At 35.8% G+C, this 13,715-nt stretch overlaps 1 protein-coding gene across 6 annotated transcripts in view; it reads right to left on the bottom strand.

Annotated features, from left to right (window-relative positions):
• LOC129777937 (uncharacterized) overlaps positions 1-13,508 on the bottom strand; it is a 60,904-nt gene extending 47,396 nt beyond the window's left edge. For 2 of the 6 annotated variants that reach the window (XR_008743324.1, XM_055784544.1), the window contains exon 1: positions 13,055-13,502. Coding sequence is in view for 3 of the 6 variants with exons in the window: in XM_055784544.1 (XP_055640519.1) it covers positions 13,055-13,103 (49 nt within the window). In the remaining 3 variants the exon portion in view is untranslated. Of the gene's footprint in view, positions 1-13,054 lie in introns of all 6 variants that reach the window. The other 4 variants (XR_008743323.1, XR_008743325.1, XM_055784543.1 and 1 more) reach the window with 4 other exon arrangements.
• Between the last annotated feature and the right edge of the window lie 207 nt (positions 13,509-13,715).

Raw genomic sequence — 13,715 nt, 5'->3', positions numbered from 1 at the left:
AAACCATACAATCAGGGCTTCATGCAGCTGCTTCGAAAGTTATAATGCTCTGATAGCTGTTCAAACATAAATTGCAAACTGACGTCAGCTTCATAAAGGGTGCATTTCGTCCGCAATAGCAGTTCAACAGTGGCCAGAACTGGTTCGAGGGCATCAACCAACTCCTTTATCGCTGTCAATTCTTCATCGCTGAAGTTTATTTTGTGTTTCGCTTCAGATCGAGCAGGGATTTTTGAACTGAAGTTCGAAGGTCTTAGAATCGGCGCAACACTACTAGTTGTGTTATATCGATCTTATTTGATTAGAGGCGAATGAACTGAAAATTTTAAACCCTCTTAAAGCCAAAAAAGAAGAAGAAGATCTTATTTGATTCTCGAGTAATATTTCAAAGCGGCATAAAGGCAAATGTTATTTATGGTATGAAGATAAAAATTACTCGAATTATCGGTTATTGATTGTAAAATTAACGGTAAATCGGTAACGAAAAATGACCCGGTATTTTCGGTCAAAACGGTAACGGTAAAACTGGTTAAAAATCCCTAGTTACGCTCTCGCTGAACAGCGCTTTAATTCTTATGAAAATGTGCTTAAATTTCACGATAACTGGTTTGGCTCAGAAAACAAAAATTTGTGCCATGAATATAGAAAAATATGTAAAGGCAGATATTCCCCGGAATCATTATTTCACTGCTAGAGACAAGTTTGATGTACCAGAGAACCTTTGGAAACAGAAGTTATCGAGCTTTGCTATGGACGGTACATATACACCAAAACTAATAAATAAATGTTACATCCGGAATACTTGCTGCGATAAACGTGCTCCACGGATCATTTCCATTACCTGGAATAATGAATTGAAAAGTTGATTAATATATAATTATACATTTAGGACATTAATGGCACTGATCAAACTCAATTGCGGAAAATGGCCCACTCAGAAACTATACAATTTATATTTATCCTCGATAGTCTATTCCATACCCATCACAACCATTTCAATGTGTAGAATAAATTTAATTTCCGATACTTCATTTTTCAGCATATATCAACGTTGAAATATGTAGCGGCAATCGGGAAGAACGAGCAAAAACCCACCACAATAAGATGAGGGAAGAAAAATTGCGTTTCCTGCCAACAAAGTGGAACGCTTCGTTTTTTTTTTTTTCAAGAAAGCAGAAACAAATTCTTCCACCCTCCCGCACCGTACGTGGGAGTCCACAAGTCGATCAACATTTCGAAGGGTGGGATAATGAATCTGAAACGAAAAAGCAACTTGACAGGAAGCGTGACGCAGACAGACGACGGGTTGCAGAAAATGGGGTTGTCACCTAGCAGGGAGACTTTGGCGCTTCGATAATTCCCAGCAGAAGAGAGGAAGTGAAACACAACTAATTTTTTTTCGAATGGTGATCCTTCAGCCAGATGCGGGAAAGGTAAAAAGTTTTAACTTTCGGGCCCAAAATACCTTACCCCCAGCCACACACAACATAAAAAAACGAGAAAAGGTAACTTATCATTAAATGAGTTATAAAATTGGCAATGTACGTGGTTGATTTGAATGGCTTTTTTTCGTTTCAGAACTCATCCTCTCCTCTCTCATCCGAACACGGGGAAGTGAACTGTCGAAATGATTTGACCCAGATGGTAATGGTTTGAGCCCCAGATGGCGAAGCTCAACGAGCAGACATCCGGTAATGGAGAGGATGACAGCTGCCGCTTGAATAGGTTTGGTTAGGACAGGTTTTCCTTTCGGATGCTGCTACCCGGAAGGGAAAATTAGTTTACCTTTCCGCCTTCCAAATAATTGAGAGAAGGGAGGAGGCTTAGTGAACTTGTTTACTTCCTAATCGGTGGGTTGATTGTATTGACAGGAAACACCCCAGACACTTAGTGGCGGTCAGAATTATACTTTTTCATAGGTGTGAGATTGGGAAAATGAATATTGATAGGAAATAATGGGAATATGATGCGAAGCTAGAAGTAATGTGGCCTTATTTTCAAATCCGTTTCGTTTATTTTATTCAGGGTCATCAGCATTTTCAGCTGTAACAGAGTCGGGTTGAATCGTGTACATGTTATCTTATCGATACACATGGAGAACTCCACACTTTTATCTTTCAGCGCGAGAGCACTACGTTTGTTGAACTGTTCTGATGGACCGTACAGAGGGACAGTCGATAGGTTTCCATTGTTGTGTTATTAATAGCACGAATAGTCCAGTGTTTATTGTTGAAAGCAGCAGAGCGGGTTTGGGTGGAGGATGGTTGAGATCTCAATCACTGAAGATTGTTATTTGGGCATAGTTATTCTTTGAATCATTCTCCCTTTCCAGCAAAGACAACTCTCTAATTTCTCTGACTCTGGAAGATGTATGCAAATCGTCTTTGATGAACTGGATAACGCAAAATGCTGTAGATAGTGGCCATATGGCATCCACCAACCCAGGTAATCTCTCTTGGCGTTTTTGGGGCGGACAGTACACTGGTTATTGATTGTTTTCACAAGATAATAATGAAATACTAAATAATAATGCTCACTTTATCATGTCTCCAATCTCATCCCAATTGTATGTGATTATTAATAGAAAATCTCTCTCAATACTTCATTACATACATCTTCGTTGTATGTTCATTTGTTATAAATATAACTAATATGATATGTTAACTACACACGGCATTTAGTTATCAACATTGATGGCTGACTAACTATCAGGATAATAAGAGGTTTGTGGATTTATTCTCAGAACTCTCCATTGAATGATCTTCTGATCTTCAGACACAATTTTCGCTCAAGATTCTTGATTCACTTGCAAATAACATGTTTCCCTGTTACATGGAATACATGTTTGATACAGAAAAGTAAATTGTTATTCATAATTTTTATTTTTAAAGCACCTGAGAATCTAATCCCATTTTCGCTTCACACCAACGGAACACGAAGCCTATTTCCGCAAACGTGAAACTCAATTGGACTAACAATTGTAGAACATATGGGAATTCATTTAGATTCGATTTTTCATGTAACTTTTCTAAAATTTTACAAAGTCTCGAAATTTCATAAACTTTCAAAAATTTATATCTTGATTTTGGTGAGTTCGACATGGCACCACTATTAGTCAAAATTTTTTAATTTGAAGGGTTTCCTAATAAAAATATATAATAAACATATCGAAATGGGAGTTTTTGGAGATATGAAAGTTTTTAATATCTAATTCAAATTTTGAGTAAGATTTTTCAAGAGTGTATTTTAAATGTTATTTTTTCCTCAATAGCTAATTAATTTCCAACAACTTTGTCAAACATCATATTTAAATCAGTCATCTGGATTTTGAGTTACGATTTTTTGAAAAAAAATGAATGATTCCGAATATGCCCTCTTCAAAAATCAGTCGTAATTTAAATTGGTCATATTATAATGAAAATTGTGATTTTGGGTAGCTTCCATTATGAATACCAAGTTTCGAAAAAATCGGAGTGGGTCGGGTCGAAATTTGCTGTATTTTGGCCGATTTGGCATGGAATTGCTCAGATAGAAGAGTGCGTTATTTCGCCTAAAAATCCATTACCACTTCAGAACAAAGATCAATTTCGTTTACACAAAACAGCGAATGACCTAACAACCCTTATCATGATGTAATTGTAGAACTTATGAGAACTCAATATTCCTAATTTTCCAATCTTCCTTCAGAATTTTCAGAATTTATTTCGATACTTCTACCGCTTTATTAATCTGCGGGAAGGGACGAGTACAACAAAATAAAGACGGCTAAAATCGAACCATTTCTTCCTCGGGTTTCGCGCTTATCAACAAATTTGACCTTCCATTTTTATTTATAAAGATGATATTACAGCGAAACTCAGAGAGATAGAAGTTGTGTGTCAAAGAACAAATTGAACAAATTGTAAGAAACTTTTATGTTTCTTACTTCCAAGATGTTACTTGAATTCACTAATTTAGATTTTTCACAATCATATGATATACTAATTTTTTATCATTCACATGAAAGCAACGGAATTATCCCACGTGACGTAATTTTTGAAGTAGAGTCACTTAAATTGTTGAAAATCGAACGCTCTATGTTCGAATATTTTTCATCAAATAAGATCCTCTATCACCTCTCGAAAGATTCAGAATATATCTTTTTTTTGTGAGAAAGGAACGAATAAAAAAATAAATTCTTCTTTTATATTAAAAAAAAAATTTAAAAAACCAGGATTCGACTATACACTCGACAAAAAAAAGTAGAGGAACAGAGTGCGAAGTCGGACATTTTAAGTTATTTTTGACATACCGTAACTTCGTGAAAAATCAACGTATATTGATGGAATGTGCATCATTTTGAAGCTATAACTTTCAGAATATTTTACGTACGTGTTTTTATCTTGAGGTGTAGATGTAGTGGGCAACATTACCGGGAAGAAATTGAAAATCGATTTTTCTTTGTTTTTTTCAAGAATATTCTGGACTAACACAATTTTGCTACCAACTCAATAGCAAATACAATTAACCTTTTAGTTGGTTGAAAGAACGTTCCGGTAGGACCTTCCCACACCGAAATATCTCAGTTTGAATGAAAAATTACCCTTTTCATTTTTGATGATGAATAATTCGATAAACAACCATCGCACCGCAAATCGAAAGGCAGTTTTGAAAACTTCAATAAATTCTGCACAAGGATAATTTGTTACTTTGACGAAAATAAAATTATTTAAATTTTTTGCTTCGATTCACAAAAGGGCCAAAAACAGGATTTTTATAGTGCTTGACAAAATCCACTACAATTCTGCAAATATCGCAGTAAGTTCTAATGTTTGCAGGCAAATTTTAATCCTAGTGTAATCCCTAAACATCCATGAACGTTTCATATTGATAAGTTCAGCCGTTTTTTCTAGCAAATTTTTCAATGTTTGGAGTAAATTAGAGGAGCAATTAATCGCAAATCGTATCAGAAGTACAAAATCCTATGCGACTCTCTGAACAAGTGATTCGTAACTTTCGTTTTCATGCGTTAGCAAAAAATTGTGTTAGTCCAGAATATACTAGAAAAAACAAAGAAAAATCGATTTTTTATTTCTTACCGATATTGTTGCTCACTACACCTACACACACCAAGACAAAAATATGTACGTAAAATATTGTAATACCTGAAAGTTGTAGCTTCAAAATGATGCGCATCCCATGAATATGCGTTGATTTTTCACGAAGTTACAGCATTTCAAAAATCACTTCAAATTTCCGACTTCGCACTCTGTTCCACTAATTTTTTTTGTCGAACGTACATATATAGTGAAAAAAAATCGAAATTGCATCAATCGAGTCCGCCTTGTTGTAATCGAGAAATTGTTTTTTTGAGAATAGGAAGTTTATCGAAAATTAGTTATAAACTTGTTATACGTTATAATATTTAAACCAGTGCGTATTTTCTTAGCGTATATTCAGCACTTGCTTTGTTTATCTGTCACAAACGTTAATTCCTATCAACTTCTTCAACCAGTTCGCAACAAGCCGAGAATATAATTTAACTCATGTCTTTGTTGTCATCTCTTTGGAAATCAACTATATGGTAATTTTTTTTTTTTTTTTTTTGCACCAAAAGATAGCTTAATCTGTTAGCTACCACTTATCATTAATTTCATTCAAGTTTGTATAACTTGATTGGGCAATAAATTTAATTCAAAACCAGTATGTTTGAACGGTGTTTTCAATTTCAATGAGATAACCTAAAATGAGAGTTCAGAAAAAATCTTCCAAAATTTGCTAATTTGGCAAACTGTGCAAACTAATTTGGCAAAACATGTCATCTTTAGCAGAAAAGATGCCATTTCCTGTGCATGAGAGTCAAATGCGCAAACAATGAGCTATTTTAAAAGCTTAAAAATGGTTTGTATGTATGCGAGCAGACATCTCTTTCTGTTTTCTTTTCTCTTTTCATTTGGGATTGTGCAAAAAAAAGTCCTTACGACGTCAATGGGGATCGAACCAAGGCGGGCTGGAATGCAAAGTTACTTTACACGACCACGCTATCCATATAGCTGCCAGCGCTATTATAAAGGAGCGTGATATTATTGCACCTCATCATAAAATGAAGTTGGAAGGTGTTTTCTAAGACGATAAAGAAGAACATGAACGAGAATATATCTTTCTCTATCTGGGCCGTGTATTTGGCAAACTATACGGAAAGCTTTCATATGCTTTCATTTAAATGTGTCTCCTGTTTCGCTCCCTCATATTGGCTCTAGCATATACATGTATTGGTGAGTAGAACATTTTATGTTATCTTTTAGCTCATTTAATGTAATAAATCGGGATGCCAGAATATGTGCTAAAAATTTACTTTGGGTGTATGTTCGTGTATAATGTTTGAAAGAATGTATAAAGAAACTGAGTTAAAATATTAAGATTATCTAATCTTATAACAACAATTAATTTTCAACGTTTCTTTTTCGTTCCTTTCACTTCTCACCATCATCCGCAATTTTTAAAATTAGAAATTGGGAAGGAAGAGTCTATCAATCTTTGATATTTGATTATGACATGTCTCTAATCAAACCAGTCACCTTTTATGGTAAGATTTATGAATACATGAAATATCAGCTCAAACGTTCGAAAAACTTGGAAACGAGCTATGAGTTACTGTAGCAGCAGTATCCAAATTGTTACACACCAAGGAAACGATCCAAAAGGAAGGACACACGTGAATTAACGGAAAAAAAACATTTATTATCTATTGGAAAAATGAGTGTTACTGTGGTGTTTTATGACTGGTGCTGCTAAATCAACGTAGCAAAGTGAGTAGACGCAAGATATTCAAAATATTCAACAAAGCCTAGTACAGACGGTATACCACCCATTGTTTCAAAAACGTGTAGCTCTGCAATTTCTCTACTTTTGGAAACTATTCAATCACTCTGTCGTCAGTATCATTCTCGAGTATTTTTAAGAATTTTTTCGTTTTCCCAGTGTATAAAAAGGGTAATAAACGTGGGACTTACAACTATAGCGGAATCGCTGCTTCGTTTGCTACGTCAAATCTGTTTGAGCTTACTGTTTTGGAATTTCTCATGCATAACTATCTATACTAAAACGTTCCTGAAACTCAACATGGATTTATGCCATAAACATCCTCCTGCACCAATCTGCTCACCGACACATCCATCATTATCAAATCTAATCGAACGTCTCGATTGCTCTTGTACGTTACCCCATTGGCTCAGTTCTTATCTCGTTGATCGTTCAATGTGTGTCAAAAATGGTGGTACTTCATCGGAATAATTCTCAGTCTCATCCGGTGTTTCACAGGGCAGCCACATCGGACCTTTCTTGTTTTTGATGTATCTGAATGATGTAAACCTGATACTTAAATGTTTCAAGCTCTCGTCTGCCGATGACTTCAAACTTCACTACAGCACAATATGTCTAAAAGAAGCACATTCATCTAACAAGAAGTTGGTATTGTCTCCAAATGGTGCTCAATTAATCAAATGAGTCTGAATGCTGGCAAATGCTCGATCATTTCGTTCGCTCGTTGCTCTGAAACACTCCCTGGTATAGTTCAATACATAATACCATCGCCAATACGTCTCCGAAGCGTGAAAACACCGTTAAGGATCTTAGTGTTCTTTAAGATTCAAACCTAACCTTCAGAGATCACGTAGGCAGTATAACCACCAAAGCCTCATAATGTATTAGCTTCATTTTTTTCGTGCTGCAGAACAATTAATTTATGTACACTAGGGTGCCAATGAATGTATGGGAAAAAATCGACCCTAAAATTTCAAAAAGTTACCATATAAAAAATGTTTACCACCCCTATGCCAAATATTTGCACAATCGGACTTAAGGCAGAGTGGCGCAAAGCGGTCAAAGTTTGAGCACAAGGGGGGAGTAAAGGAAATCGGGGTTTTTGAATTTTTTTTTGATGCCAAATGTCTTAAAATGGCACGAAACGTCGAGATCTAGTGTCATCTCGAAAAAAAATGGCAAAAATCGACACTCTGGACTTTTTTTTTCGGAATACGACACGAAATGTATGGTTTCAAGTGCCAATAAAGTTTTGGCAGGCCTATTCCCACTTAAAGATGGCTTCAATTTATTATCTCTTCGGTTCTTCATCCGGTGTAAGGTCATGAACCCATTGGTGATCGGAAATTTTGAGCAGCTGATCGAGCTAAATTTTCACTCCGGATTCATGAGTTCATATCATGAATTCATCTCCATGCAGGTTGATCCTTCTTCGTATATTCCCAACGTGTTTGTTTCCCTGACTACATCAATTCCTCTGTGCATTTCGATCTGTCCATGAAGCAAGATATCCATGGATATTCAGATTACCAACGATCGAGGATCGCTCCAACGATCTTCGATGAAAAATATAGGGGTATCAATTGTGATAATATGTACTTTACTGATGGGTCCACTATAAATGAGTCCACAGGATTTGGAGTGTTCAACGAATTTTTTAGCACCTCACACAGTCTTCAGAATCCATGCTCAGTGTATATTGCTGAATTGGCAGCAATTCATTGGGCGCTGGACAGCGTCGCCTCACGACCTGTTGAACACTATTACATTGTAACGGATAGTCTTAGCTCTGTCGAAGCTATCCGTTCAGTGAGGCCGGAAAAGCACTCGCCGTACTTCCTTGAGAGAATACGAGAAATTTTGAGTGCTTTATCCAGACGCTTTTATGTCATTACCTTTATCTGGGTCCCTTCACATTGCTCCATTCCGGGTAATGAGAGGGCTGCCTCATTAGCAAAGGTAGGTGCAATTGAAGGCGATATTTATCAGCGTCAAATCGCCTTCAATGAATTTTATTCTTTAGTCCGCAAAAATACCATCGCTAACTGGCAACGCAAGTGGAATGAAGATGAATTGGGCCGTTGGTTTCACTCGATTATCCCTAAGGTTAGCCTCAATCCGTGGTTCAAAAGTCTGGAATTGAGTCGGGACTTTATTCGCACCTTCTCCCGACTCATGTCCAATCACTGTTCTTTAGATGCACTACTCTTTCGTTTCAATCTTGCCAGCAGCAAACTCTGTGTTTGTGGCCAAGGTTATCGCGACATCGAGCACGTTGTTTGGTCGTGCGAGGTGTATCTGGTCGCCAGATCGAATTTAGAAAACTCCCTTCGGGCCCGAGGAAGACAGCCCAATGTACCGGTGAGAAATGTGTTGGCTCGGTTAGACCTTGATTACATGTCCCATATATATGTTTTCCTTAAAGCTATCGATCTTCGTGTGTGATTGTCCCTATGTCCTTATACCCTCCATTCCTTCCTTTGCGGGTAATTCGTCCCCTTGCTATAAATAGTAGAATAAGTTGAAATGTAAAAACACTATAGATATACGAACAGATTTAAGAATTGAGTGTTCATCAACATTGTTACAGTTTCCTTATACCCCATCCTTCTCCTAAAAATATGTCACCCTTCTAAACTCGAGTACACCGCGAGTAATCGCTTTTTTACCTTACTAACCATAGATGTAAGAAAATTGTTCATATATATAGTTTTAAAATTATATTTAAGAATTCGGCTCCTTTAAACTTAAGTTACTGAGCCTGCAAAAATAAACGAATTAATAAAAAAAAAAGTGCCAATAAAAATAATTATCTCGATTTTTCATTCCAAACTTGTTGCGAAATGTTGATTTGCACGATAATATGCACTATGCAAAATATTAACTCATTCGATCATCGTTTATTAGTGTTGCAGACGTTAAAATTTGAGTTTTTTGAAAATCGAAAAATCACCGGAAATCGGGGTTTTCAAAAACTTTTCTTGATGCTAAATCTCTTAAAATTGCATGACACATCGAGATTTACAGATATCTAAAATTTTTTTTTGTCTAAAATCGACTTTTCAGACGGAAAAACGAGCAAGCGCCAAAAAAAAATTGTTTTTTTCGAGATAACAGGAAATCTTGTCGAGTAATGCAATTTTAAGACTTTGGCACCAACAATTTTTTTTGAAAATCCCAATTTTCAGTAATCCTCATTATTAAAAAAAAAAAACTCAAATTTTTACGCCTGTGACACTATTAAAAGAAGTTCGAATGAGCTAATATTTTGCAAAGGGTATATTATCGTGCAAATCAACATTTCGCAGCAAGTTCAGAATGAAAAATCGAGATAACTATTTTTATTGGTACCCAAAACCATACGTTTCGTTTCGTATTCCGAAAAAACGAAGTCCCAGAGTGTCGATTTTTGACAAAAAAACATTTTTCGAAATGACACTAGATCTCGACGTTTCATGCAATTTTAAGACATTACTCCCCCTTGTGTGATTTTTCGATTTTCGAAAAACTCAAACTTTGACCGCTTTGCGCCACTTTCCCTTAAGTCCGATTGAGCTAATATTTAACATAGGGTGTTTTTTCGAGGTGGTAAATTTTTTTTATGAGTTTATTTTTTGAAATTAGAGATGACCATTTTCATTGGCACCCTAATGTACACTGTCTGAAAGTGTTGTATTTTTGTTGGTTCGATATTCAGACACTGTTAGACGACTGCCTTTGACTTTGACGACTCTTTTCAATCTTCCAAGATATGAGGATCGTTTTCAGCTAATCGATTTAGATCTTCTTATAAGCCGAAAAGATGTGTCCAGACGTCTCTGCTATATGATCCCTTACAATCACACATCGATCGCCCAGCTTTGTTAAACAATTTCAATTTTGATGCATCTTTGTTAGATATAAAGATTTATTGTATCATCATGATTATAGAAATCTGATGATGCTAAGAGATGAAGAGGTTTTATGTCTATTTGAAAATAAAAGGCCTGAATAAGCAACACCTAGATAGGCTTTCCCCGGCTCAAATAAAATAAACAAACTTGTACAGATCGATGCAGCACGGATTGGGGATTAAGTGGTGTCTGGAATGCTGAAGAACAGAGTGAATTGGTGGAAAACTAAATTAAGTTTCTAAGTTTCTAATGATGTTTTAAAATATGATTGAATGATTTGCTTTGAATATGTTCTTATAAATTATTTACATGCAAAAGTGCACAGATGCACAACTCTATAAACACTATATATTTATAAATAAAAATTACACCATACATAAATATATAAATATTTTTTAAAAAATATTGTATATTGAAGTAACTGAAAAATTGTTTGAGCCTGATACTCAAGGCTCTAAATATGATTTTTGAAAAATTCCTTCTTACCAAAACGTAATTTCAGCATTGTAATTTTTTGGATCTTATTATTCTAGTTAAAAAAAAAAGAAATGACATGAAATTCTAATATAGAATGTATGAGGTATAGGGTTTTGGGTTTTGCAAGTTTATTGGATGAGGCAGAATAATTTACCTACTTGTGTTTAACTTAAAATGCTATCTGCTTCCTGATATGATTCGCTTGAAGCAACATCGATCGAGTACTGACTGATCCTAATAGTCCTGCCTCGAACGAGAAGGTTTATTATTGTTTTTTTGAATCTCATTTCATTCACTCCTGGTAATTTTATATATTTATCGGTTTGATCAGATGAATGTTTCCTGAATTCAGTAAGAGAGAAATTTTATTCCGGTTTTTTTATTTCCATTACATTAGGATTAAAGAACAGGGAGAAAAAACATCTCGAGAACAATGTTTTTCTTCTGCAAATGATGATTTTTCACTATTGCTCATACTGTTCTAAATTATTCGGCTTTCACGATGTGTTATAGTCATAGTTTATGTAATCAATATGTTTTACATTCAATATCATGAAAATAAATCAATCATATAGAACAAGCATTTTTTTGTAATGCTATTTTATTGAGATTTAAGATGCATAGCAATAGCTGGTCACTTAAAATGTCAAGAACATTGTACCAAACGAAAATAATATGAAATAAATATATATTTATGCAAAAAATCATTGGTTTCTGTTGGTTTTTGATAAAAAATATTATTTTCGTTATAACGTTTTCGGGAATTGTCTATAATTGAACGGATATTATCACAAATAAACTATTATGTGAATCCGTAATAATCATATACGTGTGATTATTACGGATTCATCTGATATCTGCAAAACTGGTGACTGTAAGAACATAACCGGCGTCGTTATCAACTATGTAAAGTTGGAATTACTCAAATTTGCTCTTTGACAATGTATTATCTCTCCCAATCAACATCCATTGCATTTTATGCAAAGTATAACTTCAATGCATCTCCAAGATGAAGCATAACATTCAACCACATGCTGCAGAAGAAAAATACTTCCAATCGCTATAAAAAAATGCATCCCCCCGTTAGCCACAATTATATATGGCACATTCTAAAGTTATCGCCTATGACGAATCATAAAATAACGCAATCAGATTACGAAAGAGACCCACAGCGATAATAAACTTTCTACGGCCGTAAAATTTATATCTCATTCCCACTTAATAACGATGATTTCCGTTATTAAGAATAAAATTTATCTACAATCATTTTTATGATTTAGAACTCGTTTCCGATTTATGTTAATGGGCCGATTAAATCATTTGGAACAACTGTGATAAATTTGGAATCTATATTTTCCATTTTCGACGGTCCGTATACGAAATCAATCGTGCAGTGGCGGGGTCGTAACCAATGAGATTTTACAGAGGTTTTTTTTATTTATTAAAGACACTTTACCACTACTATGACATTCGTGTCGCATTTACAGAGGTATGATTATTGCTTGTTTTACCACATTTATTTATTTTTTGCTTTATAAGAGTGGCTCTTTCACTGTCCCTCTGTTTCATGTTTCTCCGAACTAACTAAGCACCAGGGACACACAGAAATAATGCTTAACATTATCACCCATCTCAACGAGCCATTCCCGGGAATGTAAACCGGAAAATGAAACACCTCGCAAGAAGAAATGTTTTATGCAAATAACCATTATGCAAACGATATTCTAATTTAGAGAAACAGAAGATTTTTTCCTCTGTTTTTCCTCGGCGTGACAAGTGTTCGGCACTTATGGAATGACACCCTATTTCCGTTGGAATAAATCAACAAATATTTACATAGGACCTAATTCCGGCGAACAAAAGAAAAGAAGAACCCGACATACCTGCAACGAACGCCACCAAGAACGAAATACACACAACTATTGACCTCATCTTAAAACGCTCGGTTGGGTTTAATCTTGTTTTGTTGGTTTCTCTCTTCCAATTATTCCGTTCGATGACTTCTTGGATTATTTTCGACACTAGAAACTTGCACCGCGCACTTATACTCTCCGCTATCACTAGTATTCAATTTTCTATCCTTTCGCTTGGAGATCACAGATATTCACGAACCGAGTAGCAATGCCAAAAGTTGAAAAGGTTCCTTAGGACACACTAGACGGGAGTTTCTCCTCAATCACTTGGACTTTCCACTAATCGGCCTGCAAATCCACAAAGTACTCTGTGCACTCACAAAACGGGGAAGATTGAATACCACTCTGCAGCAGCAGCTAGATCAAATTCAACATATTTCTTCGAGCGATCTTGCACAACTGATCGACGACCTGGAATGCCAGCGACGATCAACTCTTCTGCAGTGAAGTCACCGGATCTTGGCGCGAAACGAACCTGCGGGAACCTCCAGTCAGCCAACCAATCAACCAACAAACCACTACACGGCCACCATAAACGTTCTTCTGTCTTTCTCCCTTACTCCCAGCTCCACAGGTGACGGCGAGAAAGGCTATGGGTATGCTCGGTTCAACTCTGTGCCCTCCTCACCAC

Source organism: Toxorhynchites rutilus, chromosome 3 (assembly GCF_029784135.1).
Source record: "Toxorhynchites rutilus septentrionalis strain SRP chromosome 3, ASM2978413v1, whole genome shotgun sequence".
Taxonomy (NCBI): domain Eukaryota; kingdom Metazoa; phylum Arthropoda; class Insecta; order Diptera; family Culicidae; genus Toxorhynchites; species Toxorhynchites rutilus.
The sequence above is the reverse complement of the archived record's forward strand: the minus strand, read 5'-3'. Positions and strand labels throughout refer to the sequence as shown.